This window comes from Salvelinus alpinus, chromosome 13 (assembly GCF_045679555.1).
Source record: "Salvelinus alpinus chromosome 13, SLU_Salpinus.1, whole genome shotgun sequence".
Taxonomy (NCBI): domain Eukaryota; kingdom Metazoa; phylum Chordata; class Actinopteri; order Salmoniformes; family Salmonidae; genus Salvelinus; species Salvelinus alpinus.
In genome coordinates, this window is record NC_092098.1 from 5,675,598 (window position 1) to 5,703,022 (window position 27,425).

A 27,425-nucleotide genomic window follows, 5' to 3' on the forward strand; every position below is an offset into this window, starting at 1 on the left:
AAAAGCGACTGCTAAATGGCATATCTTATTATATTATTATTAGGTCTATTTGCACGATAATAAGGCTTCAGCCTTAGCTCCACAGGCGGAAGCTAAGGCCTAGACAGAGATAGTCAGACTTGTAAAAGTTCTAGTCTGAAGCTAAGGCATAATTTCTAGGCAGAGATATTCCGATCTGTAATCTCTGACTGGGCCTAATTTAGAAAATGAATGACTCACATTCGTGTGTCTACTTCCAGAGTAAAAAGGCCAAATAGTTTTAACAGGATTGAGCTCTAATCTCAGTCACTTTTGATTATTTGTTTTTTTTCTTCACACCACGTCATACTCTTTGTCACCATTCCCTGCCTCTCTTTCTCTTTTTCTGTCTATCGTTCTCCCTCCCTTTCTTTCTCTCTCTCTCTTTCACTCTCTCACCATTTCTTTCTTTTTCTCTCTCCCTCTTTCTTTGTGGTTTATATAATAGACTTTAGAAGACCAGATTTTGTGTGTGCGTGTGTTGGACATGGGTACATGACTAATTGTGTGTGTGCTGTGATAGCCTGCAATACTCTGTGTGCCAGAGCAGTGTTATGCCAGACAAAGAAAAAAAGAGAGAGAGAGAGAGCCAAAGAGAGAGAGCGAGAGACTTTAGCTTCCCATTGGGCTTGTTAGTGGGCAGGTCAGTCAGTGCACTGCACTCCCTTCTCCATCATATCCGCTCAGGAAGTGCTGGTAGGTGCTGATATGGCCCTTCTGACTGCCAAACACAGGAGACAGTGGCCCCCTAAAGGGCACAATGGACAGACTGGGCGGCGCACACTTGCGCGCTCGCGTGTGTGCGTTGTGTGTACCAGTGAAGTTGGAGGGAAATGTCTAAAAGTCTGAGTCAGGAAGAAGGGACCTCTACTGCCCTTTGAAGATGGCAGCCATATTTAATGGTCTTAGAGAATGCCTGGGTCTACATCCAACACAGGCTCTTAAAACCAAACCTCTCCAGAGAGAAACGTGCAAATGGCCATCTCAACATCTGCAGATGTCTATATGATGTCCAACATCTTATTATTATGACACATCTCAGTTGGCAGTGCTGATGCCCACTTCAAGTTTGAAGAGGTGTGGGAATTTGAACTGAGAACAGTGAAGAATGTGTGAGGAGGGTTGGCAGAGGGAGAGGTAGGAAGCAGGAAAACTCAGAACTTCCCTGCATTTTTATTTCCGCTTGCCTTCGTTTCACCTCAAATGCACCCGGGCAGACAGGCACACTGACTGAGTTCAATGTGAGTTTCTATAGTGTGTTTTTGCCTTGTCTAAAACAATGTCTAACTTCAACATATTGCTACCAAGTACCAACACATGCAGTACCGGTCAAAAGTTTGGACACACCTATTCATTCAAGGGTTTTTCTTCATTTTAACTATTTTCTACATTGTAGAATAATAGTGAAGACATCAAAACTATGAAATAACACATTTGGAATCATGTAGTCACCAAAAAGTGTTAAACAAATCAAAATGTATTTTGTATTTGAGTTTCTTCAAAGTAGCCACTCTTAGCCTTGACGACATCTTTGCCTTGTTAATTTGTGGAATTTCTTTCCTTCTTAATGTGTTTGAGCCAATCAGTTGTGTTGTGACAAGGAAGGGGTGGTATACAGAAGATAGCCCTATTTGGTAAATGAACAAGTCAATATTATGGCAAGAACAGATCAACTAAGATAAGAGAAACCACATTCCATCATTACTTTAAGACATGAAGGTCAGTCAATGCAGAGCACTTCAAGAACTTTGAAAGTTTCTTCAAGTGCATTTGCAAAACCCATCAAGCACTATGATAAAACTGGCTCTCATGAGGATCACCACAGGAAAGGAAGATCCAGAGTTACCTCTTCTGCAGAGGATAAGTTCATTAGAGTTACCAGCCTCAGAAATTGCAGCATAAATAAATGCTTCACAGAGTTCAAGTAACAGACACATCTCAACATCAACTGTTCAGATGAGCCTGCGTGAATCAGGCCTTCATGGTCAAATTGCTGCAAAGAAACCACTACTAAAGGACACCAATAAGAAGAAGAGACTTGCTTGGGCCAAGAAACATGAGCAATGGACATTAGACCGGTGGAACTCGGTCTGATGAGTCCAAATTTGATATTTTTGGTTCCAACCGCCGTGTGTTTGTGAGACGCAGAGTAGCTGAACGGACGATCTATGCTTGTGTGGTTCCCACCGTGAAGCATGGAGGAGGAGGTGTGATGGTGTGGGGGTGCTTTGCTGGTGACACTGTCAGTGATTTATTTAGAATTCAAGGCACACTTAACCAGCATGGACACCACAGCATTGCGCTTCGTGGGAATACTATTTGTTTTTCAACAGGACAATAACCCAAAACTCACCTCCAGCCTGTGTAAGGGCTATTTGATCAAGAAGGAGAGGGATTGAGTGCTACATCAGATGACCTGGCCTACACAATCACCTGACCTTAACTTCACTAGGGTAGGGAGCAGCATTGGGAATTTTGGATGAAAAGCGTGCCCAAATTAAACTGCCTGCTACTCAGCCATAAATTAGAATGATGTATATAATTGGTAGATTTGGATAGAAAACACTCTGAAGTTTCTAAGACTGTTTGAATGATGTCTGTGAGTATAACAGAACTCATATGGCAGGCGAAAACCTGAGAAAAAATCCAACCAGGAAGTGGGAAATCTGAGGTTTGTAGTTTTTCAACTCTTGGCCTATCGAATACACAGTGTCTATGGGGTCATATTGCACTTCCTAAGGCTTCCAATAGATGTCAACAGTCTTTAGAACCTTGTTTGATGCTTCTACTGTGAAGTGGGGGCGAATGAGAGGGGAATAAGTCAGAGGTCTGCCAGAGAGCCACGAGCTCAGTCTCGTGCATTCACGTGAGAGCGAGCTCTGTTCCATTGCAATTCTACAGACAAAGGAATTCTCCGGTTGGAACATTATTGAAGATTTATGTTAAAAACATCCTAAAGATTGATTCTATACTTCGTTTGACATGTTTCTACGGACTGTAATATAACTTTTTGGACTTTCCATCCGTACTTTCCGCTGGACTTGCACGCGCGTCGTGAGTTTGGATTGTGTACTGAACACGCGAACAACAAGGAGGTATTTGGACATAAATGATGGACATTATCGAACAAAACAAACATTTATTGTGGAACTGGGATTCCTGGGAGTGCATTCTGATGAAGATCATCAAAGGTAAGTGAATATTTATAATGCTATTTCTGACTTCTGTTGACTCCAACATGGCGGATATCTGTTTGGCTTGATTTGTCATCTGAGCGCCGTACTCAGATTATTGCATGGTTTTCTTTTTCCGTAATTTTTGTTTGAAATCTGACACAGCGGTTGCATTAAGGAGAAGTGGATCTAAAATTCCATGCATAAGTTGTATCTTTTAGCAATGTTTATTATGAGTATTTCTGTAAATTGTTGTGGCTCTCTGCAAAATCACTGGATGTTTTGGAACTACTGAACGTAACGCGCATATGTAAACTGAGATTTTTTTACATAAATATGAACTTTATCGAACAAAACATACATGTATTGTGTAACATGAAGTCCTATGAGTGTCATCTGATGAAGATCATCAAAGGTTAGTGATTCATTTTATCTATATTTCTATATGACTCCTCTCTTTGGCTGGAAAAATGGCTGTGTTTTTTCTGTGACTTGGCTCTGACCTAATATAATCGTTTGGTTTGCTTTCGCTGTAAATCCTTTTTGAAATCGGACACTGTGGTGGGATTAACAAGAAGTGTATCTTTAAGATGGTGTAAAATACTTGTATGTTTGAGGAATTTTAATTATGGGATTTCTGTTGTTTTGAATTTGGCGCCCTGCAGTTTCACTGGCTGTTGACGAGGTGGGACGCTACCGTTCCACATACCCTAGTGAGGTTAACCCAATTGAGATGGTTTGGGATGAGTTGGACCGCAGAGTGAAGCACAAGCAGCCAACAAGTGCTCAGCATATATGGGAACGCCTTCAAGACTGTTGGAAAAGCATTTCAGGTGAAGCTGGTTGAGAGAATGCAGAGCTGTCATCAAGGCTAAGGGTGGCTACTTTGAAGATACTCAAATACAAAATACATTTTGATTTGTTTAACACTTTTTTGGTGACTACATGATTCCATATGTGTTACTTCATCATTTTGATGTCTTCACTATTATTCTACAATGTAGAAAATAGTTCAAATTAAGAAAAACCCTTGAATGAGTAGGTGTGTCCAAACTTTTGACTGGTACTGTATGTGTTGGTAGCAGTATGTTGGAGTTAGACATTGTTCTAGACAAGGCAAAAACACACTTTAGAAACTCACATTGAACTCAGTCAGTGTGCCTGTCTGCCCGGGTGCATTTGAGGTGAAACAAAGGCAAGCGGAAATAAAAATGCAGGGAAGTTCTCAGTTTTCCTGCTTCCAACCTCTCCCTCTGGGTGAGAAGGATTGGCAATCTTCAATGTTCTCAGTTCAAATTCCCACAACTCTTTAAACTTGTGACTGTTATTGTATGTGCATGTTGTGTGTGTTTTGGAGTGTCAGTGTGTGTGTGTGTGTACAACTCTGTGATTGTGCATACAGACAGTGCAAAAAATAAAAGTAAATACAAGGGTCAACTCAGATGGTCTGTGTTGCCATTTTGTTAGTTATTTAGCAGGCTTGTTTATTGGGGATATAAGCTGTTCAGGAGCCTGTTGGTGCCAGCATTTTAGTTTTTATATTTTTTTACCTCTTTTTCTCCCTAATTTTGTGATATCCAAGTGGTAGTTAGTCTTGTCCCATCTCTGCAACTCCCATACGGACTCGGGAGAGGCGACGGTCGAGAGCCATATGTCCTCCCCCGAAACACGACCCCGCCAAACCACACTGCTTCTTGAGACACTGCTTGCTTAACCCGGAAGCCAGCCACACCAATGTGTCAGAGGAAACACCATACAGCTGGCGACTGATGTCAGCATGCATGCGCCCGGCCTGCCACAAGGAGTCGCTAGAGCGCAATGGGACATGGACATCCCGGCCGGCCAAACCCTACCCTAACCGAAACGACACTGGGCCAATTGTGCGCCGCCTCATGGGTCTCCCGGTCGCTGCCGGATACGACACAGCCTGGGATCGAACCCAGGTCTGTAGTGACGTCTCTAGCAAGCCGATGCAGTGGTTGGTGTCAGACTTGATGCACCGGGACCGCTTACCATGCGGAAGCAGAGAGAATAGTCTATGGCTTGGGTGGCTGGAGTCTTTAAAGATTTTCTGGCCCTTTTTCCTTTCACACCACCTGATATAGAGGTCCTGGTAGCTCGGCCCCAGTGATATACTATGCTGTCCGCACCACCCTTTGTAGCGCCATGTGATCGAAGGTGTTGCGGTTGCCATACGAAGCAGTGATGCCGCCAGTCAAGATGCTCTCAATGGTGCAGCTGTAGAACCTTTTGAAGATTTGAGTGCCCATGCTGAACTTTTTCAACCTCCTGAGGGGGAAGAGTCACTGTTGCGCCTTCTTTATAAGTGTGTGTGTGGACCATTTGAAGTCCTTAGTGATTTGGATCTTGAGGAACTTAAAGCTCTCGACCTGCTCCACTGCAGCCCTGTTTTTCTGGGCATGTTCTAATTGATTCAACAAACGAAAAAACATATCAAAGTTTAGCTATTTTTAATGAACCGGAAAATCTCTAGTTTATTTCTGGTTGCTTATCAATAATTAGCTAGCTAAATCATTGATCCTGCTTTGTAGTATAGTCCTCTGTATATTCCACTAAGACAATTTCAGACCAAAACACCATTCAACATGCACTTTGAGTATACATATATACACTCGTGAATTGGTTTGTTGAGCACATGAATCCAAACGTGCTTCCTTCTAGACTAGAGCAACAAATAGGGATGTTTTAATCTCCTGGAAACCCTGAGAATAGGGTCCAGAAAATATAGTACAGAGATAATAATGACCTTGTGTACTAGGTGGTTTCTATCTAGGACTGTTGTGGTCAACGGTGTTGACATCTATATATAACATTGAGCTGTGATAAACTGGGTAAATCAAAATGTAGCCTACATTGATTCACGAGACAGGTGAATGAGGGAGACAAAGAAGTGAAATAAAGTTTTTGGTGACAATCAGCTTTGAAATCAGCATATTTTGTTATATGCTAGGTTAGTGAATTGATGTTGCTTCAGCTGTAAGCTAGACATTGTTTTGCGAACAGTAATGAACAGTTAAAAAATGTCTACATGCCGTGTTCCATTATTCAAGTGTGTTAATTTCAATGCAGCCTGAGTGGGTAGCTAACAATGCAGCCCAGAAAGCTCTAGCAATGAATGAGGAAGTGCAGCAGGCACTTTGCTCTTCGTGCTACAAAGGGGCTGCGCCGATAGACAGACTTGATCCTCTCAATCAAATGAGACACATTTGACAGAAGTACCGAACGTAACGAAAATTCGAGTACTGAAACGTAATTTTGTTTGTATCGAAAAAGTACAGAAGTTTTGGTATACCGTGCAACACTACTTTCTATATGGACAGCAGTGATGTAGTGGAGGGTAAAGGCATGTAAACGCCTTTGAGTGAGTGAGTGAGTGAGTGAGTGAGTGAGTGAGTGAGTGAGTGAGTGAGTGAGTGAGTGAGTGAGTGAGTGAGTGAATTAGTCTGCCTGCTTGCATTCCTGCCTGTATCTATGTGTGTGAGGCTGATGTCTGAAAGAGGCTGTACAGCAGTAATACAGTGCAGGGTCTATGGTCTATGAGGCAGGCTGTGTGAGGCTGTGGAATGTGTGGAACGCGGGGCCGCTGCATTGTCCTCCAGTTCCAGCCAGCAAGCGACAGGATAATCACCTCCCTATCAACCCCATATATTCGGGGCCCTAGGGGGCCTCTAGGCCACCACTAACAATACAACACACATCGCAGCACTGCAAGTAATTATGAGGAACAGGGATTCATCGGGCTGGCTGGGGGCCCACAGCTCAGTCCATTAATCTGGCTGGGGTTTCTGTGTTTCAGTGGGCTGTGAGAGGGCAGACAGACTGGAGCAACATGGGGTGGTTTCTATAGCAGACATTATGATGGGGGTCTTGACTGAGTAGTAGGACGGATGAACTAGTTGGATACAACTATTGTTTTTGTTGTTTCTCTATATCTACAGTACCAGTCAAAAGTTTGGACACACCTACCAATTCCAGTTTAAAAAAATAAAAATTAAAATTCTACATTGTAGAATAATAGTGAAGACATCAAAACTATTAAATAACACCATATGGAATCATGTAGTAACCAAAAAAGTGTTTAACAAATCAAAATATATTTTAGATTTTAGATTCTTCAAAGTAGCCATCCTTTGCCTTGATGAAAGCTTTGCACACTCTTGGCATTCTCTCAACCAGCTTCAGTTGGAATTATTTTCCAACAGTCTTGAAGGAGTTCTCAATATGCTGAGCACTTGTTGGCTGCTTTTCCTTCACTCTGCGGTCCAACTCATCCCAAACCATCTCAATTGGGTTGAGGTCGGGTGATTGTGGAGGCCAGGTCACCTGATGCAGCCCTCCATCACTCTCCTTCTTGGTCAAATAGCCCTTAAACAGCCTGGAGGTGTGTTGGGTCATTGTCCTTTTGAAAAACAAATGATAGTCCCACTAAGCACAAACCAGATGAGATGGTGTATCGCTGCAGAATGCTGTGGTAGCCATGCTGGTTAAGTGTGCCTTGTATTCTAAATAAATCACTGACAGTGTCACCAGCAAAGCACCCCCACACCATCACACCTCCTCCTCAATGCTTCACGGTGGGAACCACACATGCCGAGATTGTACGATCACCTACTCTGAGTCTCACAAAAACACGGCGGTTGGAACCAGCAATCTCAAATTTGGACTCCACAGACCACAGATTTCCACTGGTCTAATGTCCATTGCTCGTGTTTCTTGGCCCAAGCAAGTATCTTATTGGCCTTTAGTAGTGGTTTCTAATAGTGGTTTTCTTCAATTCGACCATGAAGGCCTGATTCACAGTCTCCTCTGAACAGTTGATGTTGAGATGTGTCTGTTACTTGAACTCTCTGAGGTGCAATTTGAGGTGCAGTTAATTGCCGATTTCTGAGGCTGGTAACTCTAATGAACTTACCCTTTGCAGCAGAGGTAACTCTGGGTCTTCCTTTCCTGTGGCGGTCCTCGTGACAGCTAGTTTCATCATAGCGCTTGATGGTTTTTGCAACTGCACTTGAAGAAACTTTCAAAGTTCTTGACATTTTCCGGATTGACTGACCTTCATGCCTTATAAAAGTAATGATGGACTTTGGTTTTTCTTTGCTTATTTGATCTGTTCTTGCCATAATATGGACTTGTTTTTTTACCAAATAGGGCTATCTTCTGTAAACCACGCCTACCTTGTCACAACAACTGATTGGCTCAAACGCATAAGGGAGGACAGAAATTCCACAAATTAACTTTTAACAAGGCACACCTGTTAATTGAAATGTATTCCAGATGACTACCTCATTTAGCTGGTTGAGAGAATGCCAAGACTGTGCAAAGCTGTCATCAAGGCAAAGGGTGGCTACTTTGAAGAATCTCAAATATAATATATAGTTTGATTTGTTTAACACTTTTTTTACTACATGATTCCATATGTGTTATTTCATAGTGTTGATGTCTTCACTATTATTCTACAATGTACAAAATAGGGTCTGAATACTTATCTAAATGTAATATTTCAGTTATTTCTAAAAACCTGTTTTTGCTTTGTCATTATGGGGTATTGTGTGTGTATTGATGAGGGAAACAGCCTAACAAAATGTGGAAAAAGTTAAGGGGTCTGAATAGTTTCCAGAGGCACTGACTCTACGCACACACACACACACACACACACACACACACACACACACACACACACACATACAGTACAATTTTAATTGATGCTGTATATCATACATCCTGATAGCTATTCACCTTACCCCTATACCGCAATCACTCCTGTATCCCTGCACATTGTAAATATGGTATTGGAACTGACCCTGTATTAGGGTTGGGTGGTATCCAGATTTTCATATCATCATCCCATCCTTCTCTTACCCCAGGATTTATGTTAATACCGGTTTAGTACACAAGTGGGTGCCAAAAAAAACGCTAAAAAAGCACATTGGGCATTTATTACCAGAATGATAACAAAATTTGCACAAGTAATAGCGAATTTGCATGTAGGCTGCTAGCTAAATATGCTAATGAGCGCAAATGAAAATAAACAAATTGCAAAGACAGGCAATCCAGCTCATAAAGTTATACATATATAAGTAGGAGCTACCGAATGTCATTTTTGATGAGTTTGGACATTTACAAGCGAATGTGAATGAGAGACGTGCAAATTAACAAAGTTTTGACGCATGCAGTACTGTCTCTCCAGCAGCATGTCTACATGCTGTGTCTGTGTGGAGTCGCTAGGGCAACAGGCCTGCCTGCTCTGCTCAGAGAAGAGGGGGGAGGAGCAGAGGGGGTGAGAACGGAGAGGAGAAAAAACGCAAGGAAATCGTGATAACAGTGGCAGCTGTACAAATAACTCATCCAAAGGGCTTTGCCTTCTCAAACACGGCAGTAAGCCAACACAATATGATGCCCCCGTCACCTTATTAATTCAGCCACTTACTTAGATAACACGACCCCTAGAATAACTTGCTAACAAAAAATGCATGTTTTTCACGCAGGAAAAAAGATCAACGCTTTGTGTTTTGTAAACCGAGATCTAAAATGCTTCTTATTGTCATTTCTGCTCGGCATCAGACCAATGTTGTGCTTCAGTTGCACTTCTAAACTCGGAAGAGAATTCACGAATGGGCATTCTGTCAGCAGACAGCGCTCCGACTGATATGTAGCTTCTTTTCTCAGATACTTTCTCAGTTGACCTATTTTTCTCAGGTAAAATGCAAGATTAACTTTAAGTGAAACATTAGGACATGTAGCTGGCTACATTATTTCTATGACAGGCCTAAACCTTATACATATGATGGCCGTGCATCGTTTTTGCAAAAAAAAAGACCTTGCTTTTATATTGTAATCTCATTTACTTCTGTGGCTGCCAGCCAAATTGTTATCTGATGAAAATTTAAGCTATTTTATGTTGAATGTGTTGCACTAATGTATTTTCTGTGAAGGAAAACTATAGTTGCACGTCCCTGATCACTCTATTGAAGCAAAATAAACACTGTTGACTTGCGACCCCTGTCAATACACAGCTGGGACCACCTGCTCCCACTTTCTCCTGTTGTGCTATTTACAAACAAACACATGACTGGCCACACTGTTCTGGGGAACTAAGTAAGCTTCACAATGTAAAATAATGTGACCGGTGAAATAAGAACGTGATCTGCTTTATCTCCTAATGCACTGGTTCTCAATCCTGGTCCTGGGGACCCAAAAGGGGTGCACATTTTTGTTTTTGCCCTAGCGCTACACAGCTGATCAAAATGGCTTTGATGATTTGAATCAGGTGTGTAGTGCTAGGGCAAAAACAAAAACGTGCACCCCTTTGGGTCCCCAGGACCAGGTTTGAGAACCACTGTCCTAACGTATTGCACCAGTCGACTGCAGGTGTTTTCTTAATTAAAAAATTGCCACAAATATAAAAATGTATTGGAAAACTTCAAAGAAGTAGTTAACAGTATTGACGGTATTGAAAAACCATTCCGTGGCTATTTCCAAATACTCCGGTATACGGTATACCACCCAAGCCAACCCTGTATATAGCTTCTTACTTTCTCATGTTCTTATTTTATTGTTTTTATTCTACCTTACATTGTTTTTAGTACTACATTGATATTGTTTACTACCTTGTTGGGTTTAGAGCTTGCAATTATGGCATTTCACTGTACTTGTGCACGTGACATTAAAACTTGAAGTTAGCTGGCTAACTCATTGATCCTGCTTTGTAGTATACCCCTGTGGCGTTGTAATGTTTACATTTGAGTAATTTAGTGACTTACAGTAGTGAGTGCATACATTTTCGTACATGTATCAAAAACAAATTTCAGACATGGTCTTCGGGGATCTCTAAGGAACCCAAACCCCGCCCCCCAAAAATACAAAATAAACATTAACAGGAAGTTAGTCTCACACACACACAGTTACAGAGCTGCTACACGTGTGGCTGGCGACGGCTCAGATCACAGCTCATTGAGAAAAACACTGAGTTCCAGGAAGATGCTGTTCATGGCGTGGTGCACTCTCTCTCTCTCCCTCCCCCTTCCTCCCTTCCTCCCTTTGGCGCCTAGCCCCAGCCTCCAGGCTACCCCAGGGGAGAGAGAGAGGCCCCGGCGGGCAGGCTGGCGGGTAGGCAAGCGGCGAGACAGGGCTGGCTGCTCTGGCAGGGCAAACGGCTGGAACGCCCAGCTGGCACACACAGACACACAAACACTGATGGGCAATAAATAAGCATAGCGTGGGGAACACAGGAAGCTCCACCCACCTCTAGTAACCTCCGCCCTCCCCCCAACCACACACACACACACACACACACACACACAGAGTGGAGAGCAGCATCCACCTCTAACACCTCTAAAGGATGTGCACCCATTAGAGTGGTGGGGAGTGGTGTTATCACAAAGAGTAAAATAACACCCTCCTCCCTGGTGATCTACTATCACCATTATCATCATTATTATTACTATCAGCATCACTGGGGGTGGCATTTGGGAATCATTTACCCCACCCTATATTGTTTCCGTATTATGGTAGTGTGAATACTGTACATACCAGATATATAGATCTGATCTATGACCTTTTTATATGATCACTCCTAGTGCAGTGAGAAAAACTTGATAAGGTGACAGACAGCATAGGGAGAGCACAGGGAGGGACAGTTGTGGAGAATAGAGAAAACACCTCACTTTACACACACACACACACACACACACACAATTACCCTGAGCCAAGAACTATCCTGTCTGGTGCTCCGGGAGAGGGGGCGAAAGCTGTGGTGGGAGAGGGGGCGAAAATGCTACATTGGGGACCGCAGCTGTGCCGCAGCAAGGCAAATTGGTGCTGTGACGTCGTCGTGGCAATGGCAAGATGTTATCTAGCAACTTCTAGAACAAATCAAGGAGCCAATAGCGATTCTCACTGAAAAATAGCGGCTAGTGCCTTCACACACTGGGCGACCATAGCACGAAATAAGCACACATTATTGACATGCCAAAAGTGAATTTCTATAACACCATAAGCATGCATAAAAATGTATTTACATGCAACAGAAATTATTAACCCCCCAAAAAATGATTAGAAAACAATGATTTTTATTTCTAAACATGACTCTGTAAACTGAAAGGTTTTAGCCAGCTAGCTAGAGCGGGCATGTTAGCTGGTCCTTCTGTTGGATGTACGTTTTCTGTTATTGGTCAACAACGGCAGCACCGCTTCAGAAATATAATAGATTTCTATATCACAGGCATGAGCACCGCTGACAGCGCCGCCTGGATAGAATTTTGCCCCTTCACCTAGGCTTCATTGAAAATAAATGGGCCACCCCACACTGTCTGTTAGTGACTTAACTCCTCTCTCCCTCCCTGCCTCCCTCTCTCCTTAACTCTTCCTTCCCTTCTGCCTCCCTACCTTCTCACTATCTCCCTCCCTCCTCTTGCTACCCCTACCTCCCTACCCTTCCCTCTTCCCTCCCACCCTGCCTGGCCCTTATGTTTTTCAGGGCGGAGGAGATACGAACACACGGCAGGCCGGTGCTATTTTCCAGCCAGTCAGCAGGATGTGCATCATAGTTCATTGTGGGGGACGAACCAAGGCACCGACCAAGCTGCTGCTGTTTTTACAGGAAGGGGTAAAAATAACCAATCGACAAAGGTTCCACCATCCGGGACCTAGGGCCGGGGCTGGGGCCGGGGGTTGGGCCGGCATAACATGACATGAAAAACTCCTGTTATGTTTGTTTGTTTTTAGATAAAAGGAAAACAGCAATTTGCACACAACAAGCAAGGATGCTCTTTGAGGTTGTGTTCCCGGATCTGTAGTTATTTTGTTATTAACAGGTTATAATCACCTGAAATATAATTTTCAACCACTATGCCATGCCTATGCGGTATTTGTCATAACAGTATTCTTGTGTTTTATTGTTGGTTGACAACATTGTAGTACCAAAGACATGACCTCAGTTCATGCCAAGGACTTCTCAGCAGACTGCCTTACCCACACAAACGTCCAGGCTGCAGCTCTCCCTGTGTCTCCAATGAGTGGGCCTTTACTGCAGGACAGGGCTCAAACAGGAGACTGTGGTCATGAATGGTTATTAAGGCGCTTGATTCCAATCCTTAGAGTTCATGGTGACTACATGCAATGTCGCACAACCCGACCCTTCACACTCCAACTCCGTCACGCCATGGCCAACAACACGCACGCACAAACACTACCTCACCCCGCCACCCACGAATGTTCCACGGCTAAACTGAGTCACATGATGCAATGGCTTGTACTGACTTTTGGTCAATAGCAGCTTACACACTACACAGACAGGTGGACGCATTCATAGACATACAGGCATGATGTGCTTATATACAGTGCCTTCAGAATGTATTCCGACCCTTTACTTATTGTGTTACAGCCTGAATTCAAAATAGATTAAATGTTAAAATAAAATAAATCTTAACCATCTACACACAATAACCCATAATGACAAAGTGAAAACAGGTTTTTAGAAATTATAGCACGTTTTTTTTAAACCGAAATACAGTATTCACAACCGAGTCAATATGTTAGAATCTTTTCTGGTAAGTCACTAACATCTTTGCACACCTGGATTGTGCAACTTATTCGTTTTTATTCTTCGAGCTCTGTCAAATTGGTTGTTGATCATGGCTAGACAACCATTTTCATGCCTTGCCATAGATTTTCAAGTAGATTTAAGTCAAAACTGTAACTCGGCCACTCAGGAACATTCACTGTCTCCTTGGTAAGCAACTCCAGTGTAGATTTGGCCTTGTGTTTTAGGTTATTGTCCTGCTGAAAAGTGAATTTATCTCCCAGTGTCTGTTGGAAATCAGACAACCATGTGCTTAGCTTCATTCACTTTATGTTTTGTTTTTACCCATAACATGATGCAGTCACCACTATGCTTGAAAATATTGATAGTGGTACTCAGTAATGTGTGTATTGGATTTGCCCCAAACAGAACACTTTGTATTCGGGGGGAAAAAGGTTAATTGCTTTGCCACATTTTTTGCAGTATTACTGTAGTGCCTTGTTGCAAACAGGATGCATGTTTTGTAATATTTTCATTCTGTACAGGCTTCCTTCTTTTCACTCTCTCAATTAGGTTAGAATTGTGGAGTAACTACAATGTTGTTTATCCATCCTTAGCTTTCCCCTATCAAAGGCATTGAACTCGGTAACTGTTTTAAATCCGCCATTGCCCTCATGGTGAAACCCCTGTGATTTCCTTCCTCTCCTCAACTGAGTGAAGAAGGACGCCCGTATCTTTGGGTGTATTGATACACCATACAATCACTACAAAGTGTAATGAATAACTTCAACATGCTGAAAGGGATATTCAGTGTCTTTTTTTTCTTCATTTTTTTTGTCCTTCATCCCTTCTGCCAATAGAAACCCTTCTTTGCGAGTCATTTGGAAAACCTCCCTGGTCTTTGTGGTTGAATCTCTGTTTGAAATTCACTGCTCGACTGAGGGACCTTACAGATAATTGTATGTGTGGGGTACAGAGATGAGGTAGTCATTAAAAAATCACGCTAAACACTATTATTGCACACAGAGTGAGTCCATGCCACTTATGTGACTTGTTAAGCACATTTTTACTCCTGAATATATTTAGGCTTGCCATAACAAAAGGGGTTGAATACTTACTCATTTCAGCTTTTCAATTTTAATTCATTTGTAAACATCATTCCACTTTCACATTAGCCAAGGGGTGTGAATACTTTCTGAAGGCACAGCATATTACATTTGTTTTAGGCCTATTTGATGACTTTATTAATTCATTCCAAGTCAACATATCATCTATATAGAGCTGCTGCCTGACAAAAATCACAATTTTAGTAGTTCTTCAAAGTAAATAAGGCATACTTTTATGACTGCTGGAAACCAACTATCAATCTTAGATCGAGTATCGATACCTCACGAAGCAACCGCTCTCTATACCTCTCGATCGCACGTTCTTCTGTCTCTTCTATTCTCTCCGTCTCAGACCAGACAAGTAGGCGCGCAATGGATTATGGACATTATAGTTAATGAACACGTTTTCTGCGCTAAACTATATAGAATATTGGCCTGTTGGAAAATACAACTCCCTACTACAAATCGCACAGCTCGGGCTTGATCTGATTTATCTTTAGAGAAACTGCGCATTGCCCTCACAGAAAACCCCCTGAACCAAATGGAATTCAAATAATTGAACCGATGTCAGTTAAATCGCTCAGCACTAGCCATTTGGGACACAGACCTGAAAGGCCAAGCTGTTGAGTCCGCACAGGAAACTAGAGGACATGGACGACGCAGGGATATGAGCACACAACTCTGGAATTCAAGGATGTTTGATGCCCCCTCCCCCCTACATTGATTGAGGTGTTTGTGTTGCCTCCTGTTATTGTTAAGACTGAGGACTAAGAAAAAGAAGAACATTTAATTGAGTAAAAATAAGCTCTGTTGCTACTAGCAGCGCCAAGCGCGCCCCTAACCCACGACTCACCCCCATGTTCAAAAAGAAGAAAGGCTATAGATGAATAATTTCAGACAGGTTTAGAATGAAAAGGAGGAAAAGGCTGTCTTGTAGTTAGGGCAGTAATTCATAAAGCGGCCATGCAGTGACCAAGTTGTTTTGTTTCACACAATGGAAACTGATTTTGTTCAGCCCCGTCAGTCACACATAGCTCTGCAGGCATTTCCTGACTCACTATTAAACTCCTAAACACTTAGGCTGCTAGGCATATACTGCAAAAAGTAGATTGAACACAGAATAGTAAAGCACAAAATGCTGTGGGAGATGAGTTAGACATAAAACATGGACTCAGAAATTAAGGCTGTCTGTCTAGTTGTGTGTGTCTGTCTGGAGCAAACTGTCATTCTGTCTGTCTAAATGTGTCTACATCTCCTCTTCTGTTTGTAATTCCATCTGTATCTGGTCTAAGTAGTAGTGTGGCTCACTCTCACGTGATCCTCTTCACCTCACCAGACGGTTCTCCCCGGCTCTCCCTATCCTATCATCACCACTGAGCTGACTAACTACCTACGCACGGCAGCAGACTTTGGCCCGGGGCATTCCAATTCCAGTAAATGTTTTTGTTTGCGTAATGTCTCTTATAAGACGAGTCACCCCATCTGAACTCACACATCCATACTCACACTTAGCCTACCCACGGTGGTGCCTCGGTCGGTGCTGCAAAAGATAGCGTCGGGGGGGGGGGGGGGGGGGAAATAAGTGTTTCGACTGATAAAGAATATTACCTTCCGTACAGAATATGTATATATTTTTGTTTCATTCCTTTCGCACTGAGGAATGTTTTGAGTGACAAAATACAGTATGTGGGCCTTTTTATTTAACAAGCACAAACAAGCTGTTAAGGATTATAGATCAGCACTCCAAGTCCTACCCTGAAATGCTTGTGATACACCCCAGCCTGCTCGAAGCTCACAGTGCTGTAGTAAACGAGAGAACTTCCCGTGCCAGCGTTATGATAGCTCTTATTGAACTGGCCTAGTGCCAGACCACCTCCACAGAGGCTTATGTTTCTTAAGGTATTTCTACAACCGTCTCGTCTAGTGCAGCGTCTGCTGCTCACCAAATCAGCCGGTGGAGGAATAGAGCTGAGTAAAGATTTCTCTGATTGACTGTCTGTCTGTAAGGCACCACAACAAACTCAAAAGCCTGGTAGAATTGACAACAGTGCGTTTGGGTGCCAATAACCTGTATGCCAAATCTTTCCATGACCAACTCTGAACACACTCACTGTTTGTTGTGCTCTTGTCCTAGAATATCATAATGCGCACCGACTGATAGTGTGTTTTTGTTTTGTTTTAGATAAGCCTGCAACGGGGCTCTCTCTCTCTAGTATTCCAACAGATGTCCTATAACTTGTTTGTTTTCGAGAGAAGAAGTCAGTCAAATGAGTGACAGAAGGGAGGACAAAGCACGTGGTGCATCACTGGAGAGGGGAGAATCTCTCCCCTCACTCCTCTGGACTTCAAAGGTTACTGGGGTACCTAGGTTCATCCAGCGACCAGCCATATCAAGGCTGACTGATAAACATTTGCACAGCCACCAGCAGCAGGGTCCTTTGCTACATACACAGTGCTGTTGAAGAATATGGACAAGGACACAGAGTACTCCGCTACTTATATAAACAAGGGTGTGTGTGTTAAGAGTTTCAAAGGAACAAAATGTTCAAGATTGACACACAAACAGACCATAGCATCATGGACACTGCCTATAGGCCTAGTTAAACTGGGTCAAAAAGGAATCTGTAAGAAAACATTGCATTTAACCTGGTTTAGAAGGACAGTAAATACAATGTGCTGAAATGATCATTATAGGCAGTGTAAATTATTTTTGGGACATTTCTTTAGCAAGTCTATATGATGAAGACAAACCATTCTTCAGTCCTTTAATACTGGTATAGTGTAGCTACAGATACTCTGATATAACAGATATATTGCTCCCTCACTGTTCTCCTTACAGGCCTGTCTGCCCACTCCTAGCTTTCGTTCTTTGCCAACACGTCTTGTACAGAAACTAAACACCACCAGCATTAATTCTAATGGGGTGGGGTACGGCCAATAGGAGTGCGGTGCCACCCCAAATGGGCACGGTGCCTATAAAGTCACCGAGCGGGTTTGCCAGTCACATTCCTTACACTCCAGTGACAGACTCTCTCTCTCCCCCTCTCCTCTACCAACCTCGCACTTAGAGCCGTCACTCACCCTAGTCAGGGGCTGTATGTAGCCTATCAAGCGTCTCAGAGTGCTGATTTAGGATAGGTTTACCTTTAAGATCACAATGGATAAGATGATATGGACAGGGGGTTTGCCAGTCGCATTCCTTAAACTACAGTGACAGACACACACACAGACAGACACACAATTCAGGTGGAACGGAAGTTGTTACACATTCAGTTATTTGTCAATATATAAATCTAAAACGTAATCTAAAACCAATGAACCAGCACAGCATGGGGCTCCTGAGTGGCGCGGTGGTCTAAAGCACTGCATCTCAGTCATAGAGGCGTCACTACAGACCCTGGTTCAATCCCGGGCTGTATCACAACCGGCCGTGATCATATGTCCCATAGGACGGCACACAATTAGCCCAGCGTCGTCCGGGTTAGGGGAAGGTTTGGCCGGTGTAGGCCGTCATTGTAAAATAAGAATTTGTTCTTAACTGACTTGCCCAGTTAAATAAAGGTTAAATCAAATAAATGATGACATGACTTTGATACAGAGATTTAAATCACACTGCCCCTAGGTGGTTTTTTGTACCTGATCTCTGGAACCTGCTGCTCTCCTTTTTCCCTTTCTCTCCTCCTTTCTTTCTTTCCCAGAGGCCTGCTGAGAGACACTTAACTGTTTCACAGTCAATGATTTACACCCGGGAGTGGAGACAGACCGCCAAAGCTTTGCTGGGCTGAGCCCATCATAACTGTACGCTGGACTGAAAAGAAGACTATAATACGATGGTCTTCCTATACTAGAGGGGAGCTTCAAAGTGAACCACAACAGCAGTAGCACGAACTGTGTGAGCAGCAGGTTAGCTTTCCTGAATCAATAACAATTCTACTCTCTGTCTCTCTCTATTCCTTCTCTTTCTGTCTGTCTGTCTTGCTCTTTATTCCTTCTCTCTCTCGCTTTCTCTCTTTGTCTTGCTGCTTCATTGGGAAGGGCTCGTGAGCAAGCATTTCGCAGTAGAGTGTATTCGAGCGTGTGTGACAAATCAAATTTGATCTCTGATACATATGCCCACAGCTACAGCTTAAAAGTGGATCCACAGAAACATCCTCATGGAATGTTGACAAGGCGGTGTCTCAAGGGGAATGAGGGCAGACGTTTTGTTGCGGCACGCATAGGCAGACCATGACTGTTACGTCTTGGAACACACCTCTGGAGTACCTAAATACAGGTAACTCTCCACATCTATTTTTATCCTGAAGAATGGAGGGGCCCCTGACGTCCATTAGAGTAACATAACAATCGCAAGACTGCTATGCTAAAACTTCAGCTATGTAGTGGGTTGAATAAGCGACACTAGTGATGCACCGATATGACATTTTTGGCCGATACCCAATATTTTCCTTGCCAAAAAAAATGATACCGATAACCGATATTTAACATTTTAGCGGCCTTTTAAGCATTCTAGTACAGTTAAGTAGTTAACACACACACAGACGCAGCGGTCTAAGGCACTGCATCTCAGTGCAAGAGGCGTCACTACAGTCCCTGGTTCGAATCCAGACTGTATCACATCCGGCCCTGATTGGGAGTCCCATAGGGCGGCGCACAAACCCGGCGTCATCCGGGGTAGGCCATCATTGTAAATAAGAATTTGTTCTTAACTGACTTGCCTAGTTAAATAAAGGTTACACACACACACACACTGACCAAAAAGTTATTGTGTTGGCATTTACGTATGTTCCCATTACCAGTAAAACATCATCAAAACCTATTTCTTTCACTAACTTGCTGTGCTGTTTCGTTGTTCATTTGTTCAGTCATTTCATTCTCAACCAGGATGTCTATGGAACACCGTTTGGGTCTTTGCGTGTCAAATAAGCTTGTTGACCAATCAGGACCTGAATATGACTACATGTCACAATAATTTAACACGTTCATACATTTTTTACGTAGTTATTACACATTGATTACACTCACTCGTATTTCATATGTCACAACGATTCATCGATACGTATGCTATGATGCTGGTAAAGTTGTCTCGCTCACCTACAGTTCTGGTCATAAAAAAAAGCTAGCTAGCTCATGGATGCAAATAATGTTCCCCAAAAACATAGCAAAACGCCAATCTGTTTCAGTAGCTATAGTTAGCTAGCTACCTATATAGCTAGGTGTCATCTAAAATAACCCTAATTTATAAGACAGTTCTTATTTGATTAATGGTGGTCGGACCCATCTATGTGACGCTAGCCACAATAAGGATTAGCCACAATAGTGGACTTTGTGGTTAGCCTTCAAAATAAAAGTACGGCATAATTCTACTATTTGTATTCATTTGCATCACTGTCAATAACATACTTTTATTTTGAAGGCAAAGTGCAAATTCCACTATTGTGCCTAATCCTTATTGTGGCTAGCTTCACAACACAAAACCCGGTCCGGTCGAGCATCACTAGCCAGATGACGCTAGCTGGCTGATTATAAGGTTAGCTTTGGGCAACAGGGTTAAGTAGCTGGCTAGTTATTTATTTTCATGAACTGAAGTTCAGGCGAACAACAAGTGGCAACCTAGCTAATACTTACAAGGATTCCTAAATCATTGCTAAGAATAATGAAAATGACTGCAGTTTCTACTGGTCAATGTTTTCAGGTTGGTTGTATTGGTGCTAGCTAGGTACCAAGCTAAAGTTAGCTACCCCAGAAGTTGCAGTCGAACAAATTGCTTTATTACCAACGCGGTATTGTAAAAACATCGTTCGTGGCCGGTGTTTGCTTGTTTGCAGACTTTTTTGTACAGCTTTGACAGTGCCATGGTATCTTTTTTGACACGCAAAGACCCAAATGGTGTTCCATAGTATCTATGTCGTGAAGCTAATTGCAGTGACGGTATCACTGTGTAACTTCGGTAGGGCAACATCTGAAAAATAGCGCACTTGGTAGTGTGTACCGGTGCTCGACCAGTCGGCGAAAGCCAACATCACCCACGACAGAGAACGGTTGATTGTCAAGGGCAATGAATTCCATTATCTTGGCTTTAATGGCTTTCACCTTTGAGTTGTCTCGCTGAAATGTTCTTACTCTTTCAAATGACTGCTGGACTTGTTGCCTGCTCAATCCACACAGCAGACATTGTGGGCTAGGTTTGGAATGCTGTGTTGCACGTGTAGGGCAAAATTTTACGTGCCGTCATTACGTCATGTACCTACGTTATATAGGTATGCACGTCAGCTTTGACATTGGTTTTGCACATCGGCGTTAAACTAGACATCGTCCGATACCGATGTTGGCATTTTTAGCTAATATTGTCCGATTCCAATATGTTCACCGATATATCGTGCATCCCTAAGCTACACGGTTATAAAGGCACAGTTACAATTACACAGTTATCTGTGCCTGTGAGAAGGCCCCTATTCGTGTCCTTAGATGCAACATTAAACAAACCATTTATAAATGCCTTATTTTAAATTGTATTACCATAGCTAAGTCTTTTTAGATGATTTGTGAAGCATCTGTGTAGTACTTATGAATAGTTTATGAATGCTCTAGAAAGCATTTATGATAAGCAAGATTGTCCACCTTTAATTGAGAGATGTGCTCTTCACTGGAAAAGGTCATCACTGTGTAGACAGAATTAACACTCCAGCTTTGAGAAACAAGTCAACTTCTCTGAAGTTGTCAGAGGGATTAATGCCCTCCGTCACTGCAACGGATTTCCATCATATTGATTATGGAGATGTCGTTTTTGAGGTCAGTGTAGATCTGCATTTAAAATCTACCAGGTAGGCCAGTTCAGAACAAGTTCGCATGATTGTTGCTAACACTCCAATGTTCAGACAAAGGGAATGAAATAGTCTATAATGCGCACCACAGCAGCGCTCAACTCAGACAGAGGTGTGTAGCCTACTGTAGCTGCTGGCAAAGTAATTCAAAGCCTATATCACTCAGGTGCAACTTTCCAGTGCTAATATTTTTGCCATGTAAGGTTGTTATTAAAATAAAATCAGACAACCCCATAGTAGAGTAGTTTACTTATTTACCTAGTCGGCTTGTTGTGTGTTCAATGTGAGAGAAGCATTCCTCGAGGTGCATTCAAGTTGCGAGAGCCATAGGTAGGGCAACATGTGTTATGACAAGCAGTCAATGCGCAATTCTTAATGCAATCACCGGGGAAACGCTTCAAATCAGTTTTGGCTAATGTATTTTGAAAACAGTTTTGGCTTTTGGTTTAAAAAAAGAGGGGGATCCAAGTTTTCCATTGCTACCACTTCATTTAAACCAGAGTTTCAAGCATAGTGTACTTTTTGGTGAACGTCGGGAACCAAATCGCATAATCTGGCTCCCTGATTTGCGTCAATCAAATCAGGGACCCCCTTTTTCCCTCAGAACAGCCTCACTTCATTAGGGCATGGGCTTCACATGGTGTCGATAGCATTCTACAGGGATGTTGACTCCAATGCGTCGCACAGTTGTGTCAAATTGGGTGGATGTCCTTTGGGTGGTGGACCATTCTTGATACACACGGGAAACTGTTGAGAGTGGAAAAACCCAGCAGTGTTGCAGTTCTTGACACAAACTGGTGCCACTGGCACCTACTGCCAAACCGGTTCAGAGGCACTTAAATCTTTTGTCTTGGCCATTCACCTGAATGAGACACGTACACAATCAATGTCTGTCTCAATTGTCTCAAGGCTTAAAAATACTTAACCTGTCTCCCCCCCCCCATCTACACTGATTTAAGTGGATTTAACAATTGACATCAAAAAGGGGTCATAGCTTTCACCTGGGCAGTGTATGTCTTGGAGAAAGGTTTTCTTTATGTTTTGTATACTCAGTGTCCTTTGCAATAGAAACCCAACATATATATTTTGAGTGAATAATAATTAATAATGATGCATTTATAATAAAAAATAACGATGTAATAACAATCAGGATGTTGTGTCCAATAGGGTAAATGCATCAGTTGGGCTACAGATGATAATGCTTATTGCCAATAGCAAATCTGATAATACAGGGAGGACCACGGACCCACTAAGCGGACTGGAATTGGTCAAGTAGGCCTACAAAACGAGCATCTTTGTTACATGAGGGTTAGTAAAGTTGGCCCCAGACAATCGATCTAAGATACACATTTTTTAAATCACTTCCCCGTGATCTCCAAATAACCCCATCTATCCGTGATTCTGCACTGCGGGACATTGTGGCACATAGTGAATTAATGACGTGGGCCACAATTTAATTGACTTGACACAGGGTAGCCTATAATTCAGGGGATAATTCATAACGTGATGGTTGTAAACTAGGCCTACATAATGTCATATTAGATATTAAGCGCGAATGGATGCTTATTGCTTGCTTACCTTCCAACCTGCAGAGCTATTACTGTCTCCTTTATCCTTAAAATATGGCACGCTCTTCACCATCCAGTCATAGATCTGAGACAAGGTGAGTCGCTTCTCGGGTGAGCTCTCTATCGCCTTGGTGATGAGGTCCGCGTAGGACATATTCCCCCACGCGTTCCGACGCGACGAGCTGCTTTTCCTCTGCGCAGCAGCGGCAGCGGCCACCGAATTCGACCCGACGGGGGACGAGAGCGGGGGCACCTGTTGCTGGTGTGGCAGCAGAGTACCCGGGTGTTTCTGTAACTGCTGTGGATGATGTTGTTGCTGCTGTTGCTGGTGTATGCATTTCTCCTGGCATTGAAAATCATTGCACAAAACGAGCCGTTTCTCATCCTCCGGGTAGTCCTCTGACTCCTCTAACAAACTGAGGTTACTAATGTATTCGACAGGCTCCTGCTTGACTGAAGGCGCCGGTGAAGATGTGTTCGAGCTGGCGGCTTCGATGAACTCCGGTCGAGGCAGAGGCCAGGTGCATGACCGGGGGCGGGAGAGCGGCTCGAAATCCGGGTCAATATCAACCAACTGTTGCGGCGGTGGTAATTCTGCCATCTCGAAAGCAAACGGGCAAATAGCGCAACTGTCACATAAAGACACTCAATGACTCGACCAGTCCAGGCACCAAATGTAAAAGTGTAGAAACCGTCGTCACTTCTTCACGAACTCCCTGATAGAAGGCACTGGTTGATAACGGCCGGTGGTTTACGATGAAGTAATACAATTTATATTTTTTTTTAGCTCCTTTATCTAAAACTGCGCGGTTACAGTTAAAGTGTATCCGTGTTCTGTTCGTAGCATGTATATCACGCTTGTCGATGTCTACTGTCAGTGTCAATCACGGTTATACTAAATTACCTTTGTAAATCCTACGAAGTAAACTGGTAACAGACATTGGGTAACACCCACTAGGTCCTTGAGTGACAGTGAGTGGCCACCAATGATAACCCTTAGGCCTGTGTCTATAAAGTAAACAGGACATGGCTTTTACATTGCCTAATGCTTGTTTCTGATCTTATTCTATCGAGAACAATATTTCCCACCCTGAAAACAGGGGCCAGGGCAGTGAGTTTAAACGTTTAAACATGGAAAATATTGAAGGAAGTGCAAGTGGTTAGAACAATGTGTTTTTGAGTTATGTCTATTTTTTAGCCCATGTCTTAAGGGAACGTTGTCTGGGGTGTCAATGTTATTAAGTATTGGACTACTTTATAAAATGTTGGACAAGTCTTGGACTTATAAAAGTATATACAAAGTCTAAGGGAAAGTGTAGTATTTTCTGACAGAAAAAAAGCTAAGCAAACACATTTTTGAAGGGAAATAAGTGGGCAGAATTTATATTTTTTGGTTGTTATTCAATAAAAACAGAAACTTTATAAAGGGTGCCCCCTGAAGATTAGCATGTTAAAAACCATTTGATACATTTTGAGTACTTGACTCTTAAAACCTAAAGTATAGGTATCTTATTTTAATGAAATAAATAAAATATCAAAACAAAATGGTATTGCACTATATACTATTGCACACTATTAATATCCCCTTTTTAGTTTCACACTCCCTACCCAAATCACCCCAAAGTATCTCAAAATTGATTGTGTAATTCAATGAAGTTACTTATAGATGATTTAGATATGATTTTGGAAAATGCTAATATAGGTACCATTGACTTGCTTTGGATTGCCTTGGGGGTATTTTGCCCCACTGAAGGCCAGACATTTTCCCCCCAAACATGCTCACTTTAAAATGTTACTATTTCATTAAAAACTGATTCAAATGTCTCTCTCTAACCAAGTGGATTATTTCTCTTTAGGCTCCCCTGATGGTATGTAAAAAAAGTTTAAGGATCTAACTTCATTAGATTATAAAACTTTTTCTAAATGACAAAATATTAGATCAATGTACCTCAAATGGTTTGTTGGAGTAACTTATAAAGTTGAGATGAGACCGATGACATTTTTAGTTGAGCAAGACTATTGGTATCCAGGGAAAGTTTAAAAAAAGTGACAGAAATAACTTTGTGAGAATTACAGGAGGATGGCATTTAATCACTCTTCTTTTAGGGTGCTGCTATAGGCCAGCAAGTGCAAACTGTCAGTATCTGGAGAATGTGTGTGTGATGTTAGATAAGGTCTCTAATGCTAACAGAGACATTTTCTTGGTGACCTGAACAATGACTGGTTATCATCTAGTCCTCTCAAGAGGAAGCTTCTTACTGTGACTAATGCCTGTAACATGACCCAGGTTATCACTCAACCAACTAGTGTATACCAATAGTGTTGGACCGGTGACATCCACTTGTATGGATCATATATTCACCAATACTGCAGAACTTTGCACCATAGCAATATCAGTTCCCATTGGCTGTAGTGACCATAACAAGGAAACCCAAAGGCAGGGCCTAAAGCTATTTATAAGAGATCATACAAAATGTTCTCTCATGACTCTTTTGTTGAAGATGTAAAAAAATGTATGTTGGTCTGATTTGTATGAGGAGAATACAGATGCAACACTTGGGAGTATTTGTAAAATTATTCTTGCCCATTGTTGACAAACATGCACCTCACTAACTGTGCAAACTGTTAGAGCCCCCTGTATCGATGATGAATAAAAAAAGTGTTTTGTTCAAAGAAATGATGCAACAGAAAAAAATGTCAGACAAGTCAGGCTGCTCAGCTGATTGGTTGACATACTTTTAATAGAGAAATGTTGTGACATAACCTAACAAAAAAAGTATTTTATTACCAAAACAAGATAAATTACATAAAAAACAATGGGAGAAGACTTAAGCACCGTAAATTATATTATGGGCAAAAAAAACTATTAATCTCCATTGTTTATTGAAGTTCATGGGTCATTTATAACAAAACCTTTTGATATAGCTTTTCATTTCAATTACCATTTCACTGGTAAAGTGGACAAACTGACAAGTGAAATGACAACATTGAACAGTGAACCATCATATTTGTGTATTGAAGATCTAATAATGAAAGAGGAAGGATCGCCATTTTGAATTTGGTCAAGTTTGTGCGAAATGGGTGGAAAAAGTTGTTATCCATCAATAATGGTAAGCCACCAGGTATAGACAACCTATATGGGAAACTATTGAGAATGGTAGCAGACTGTATTGCCACCCCTATTTGCAATGTCTTTAACCAAAACCTAAAAGAATGTGTGTCCACAGGTGTTGAAGGTAAACCAATTCCACTACCTAAAAATAATAAAGCACTCTTTGCTGGCTCTAACAGCTACCAAATCAGTTTACTGCCTGTTCTTAGTAAACTGAAGGAGATAATTGTCTTTGAACAAATACAATGCTGTTTTTTAAGGAACAAGTTAACTAGACTTTCAGCATGCATATAGGGAAGGGCACTTAACTCGTACTAAACAGACACAGATAACTGATGATTGACTCAAATAAATGGATAAGATAGTTGGATCTGTATTGTTAGATTTCAGTGCAACCTTTTATTGATCATTTGTTATTTGAAAAAACTCACTTGTTATGGCTTTACTGTGACTGTTAGCCATCACATGGTTGGATAATTACTTATCAAATAGAATAGCGTATTCTTCAATGGAAGCTTATAACAGATATGTACAGTGCGGTATCCCTCAGGGAAGTTGTCTTGGGACATTACTCTTTATCTTTACAAATTATTTGCCACTTGTCTTACAAGAAGCTCAAATGATGATGTATGCTGATGATTGCACACTCTATACATCAGCACCTACAGCCAGTGAGCTCACCAAGACATAAAAATGATTAAGTCAGTGTCAGAATGGGTAATTAAAAATAAACTGGTCTTAAATACATCTAAAACCAAAAGCACTGTATTTGGTTCAAAGCATTCCCTTAAACCTCAACTGGAGTTGTGCATATAAGGTGTGACCATTGAACAAGTTGAGGAAGCTAAACTCATAGTTATATACTAGATGGTCAATTATCATAGTCAAATCATATTGAAAAAGTTAGTGAAGATCGGGAGAGGTATGTCTGTTATAAACAAATGTTGTGCATTTTTGACACAAAGATCAACTGTACTAGTTGTTCAGGCTCTGGTCTTGTCCCATCTTGATTACTGTCTGGTAATATGGTCAGGTGCAGCAAAGAAATACCTAGCAAAGCTGCAGCTGGCTCAAAACAAAGTAGCAC

The 27,425-nt window shown here is 42.0% G+C and overlaps 1 protein-coding gene across 1 annotated transcript in view; it reads right to left on the bottom strand.

Moving 5' to 3' along the window:
* Positions 1-24,149, bottom strand: part of LOC139536854 (forkhead box protein O1-A-like) — a 74,926-nt gene extending 50,777 nt beyond the window's left edge. The window contains exon 1 of the mRNA XM_071337539.1: positions 23,237-24,149. Coding sequence (XP_071193640.1) covers positions 23,237-23,827 — 591 coding nt within the window. The 5' untranslated portion in view covers positions 23,828-24,149. The remainder of the gene's footprint in view (positions 1-23,236) is intronic.
* Between the last annotated feature and the right edge of the window lie 3,276 nt (positions 24,150-27,425).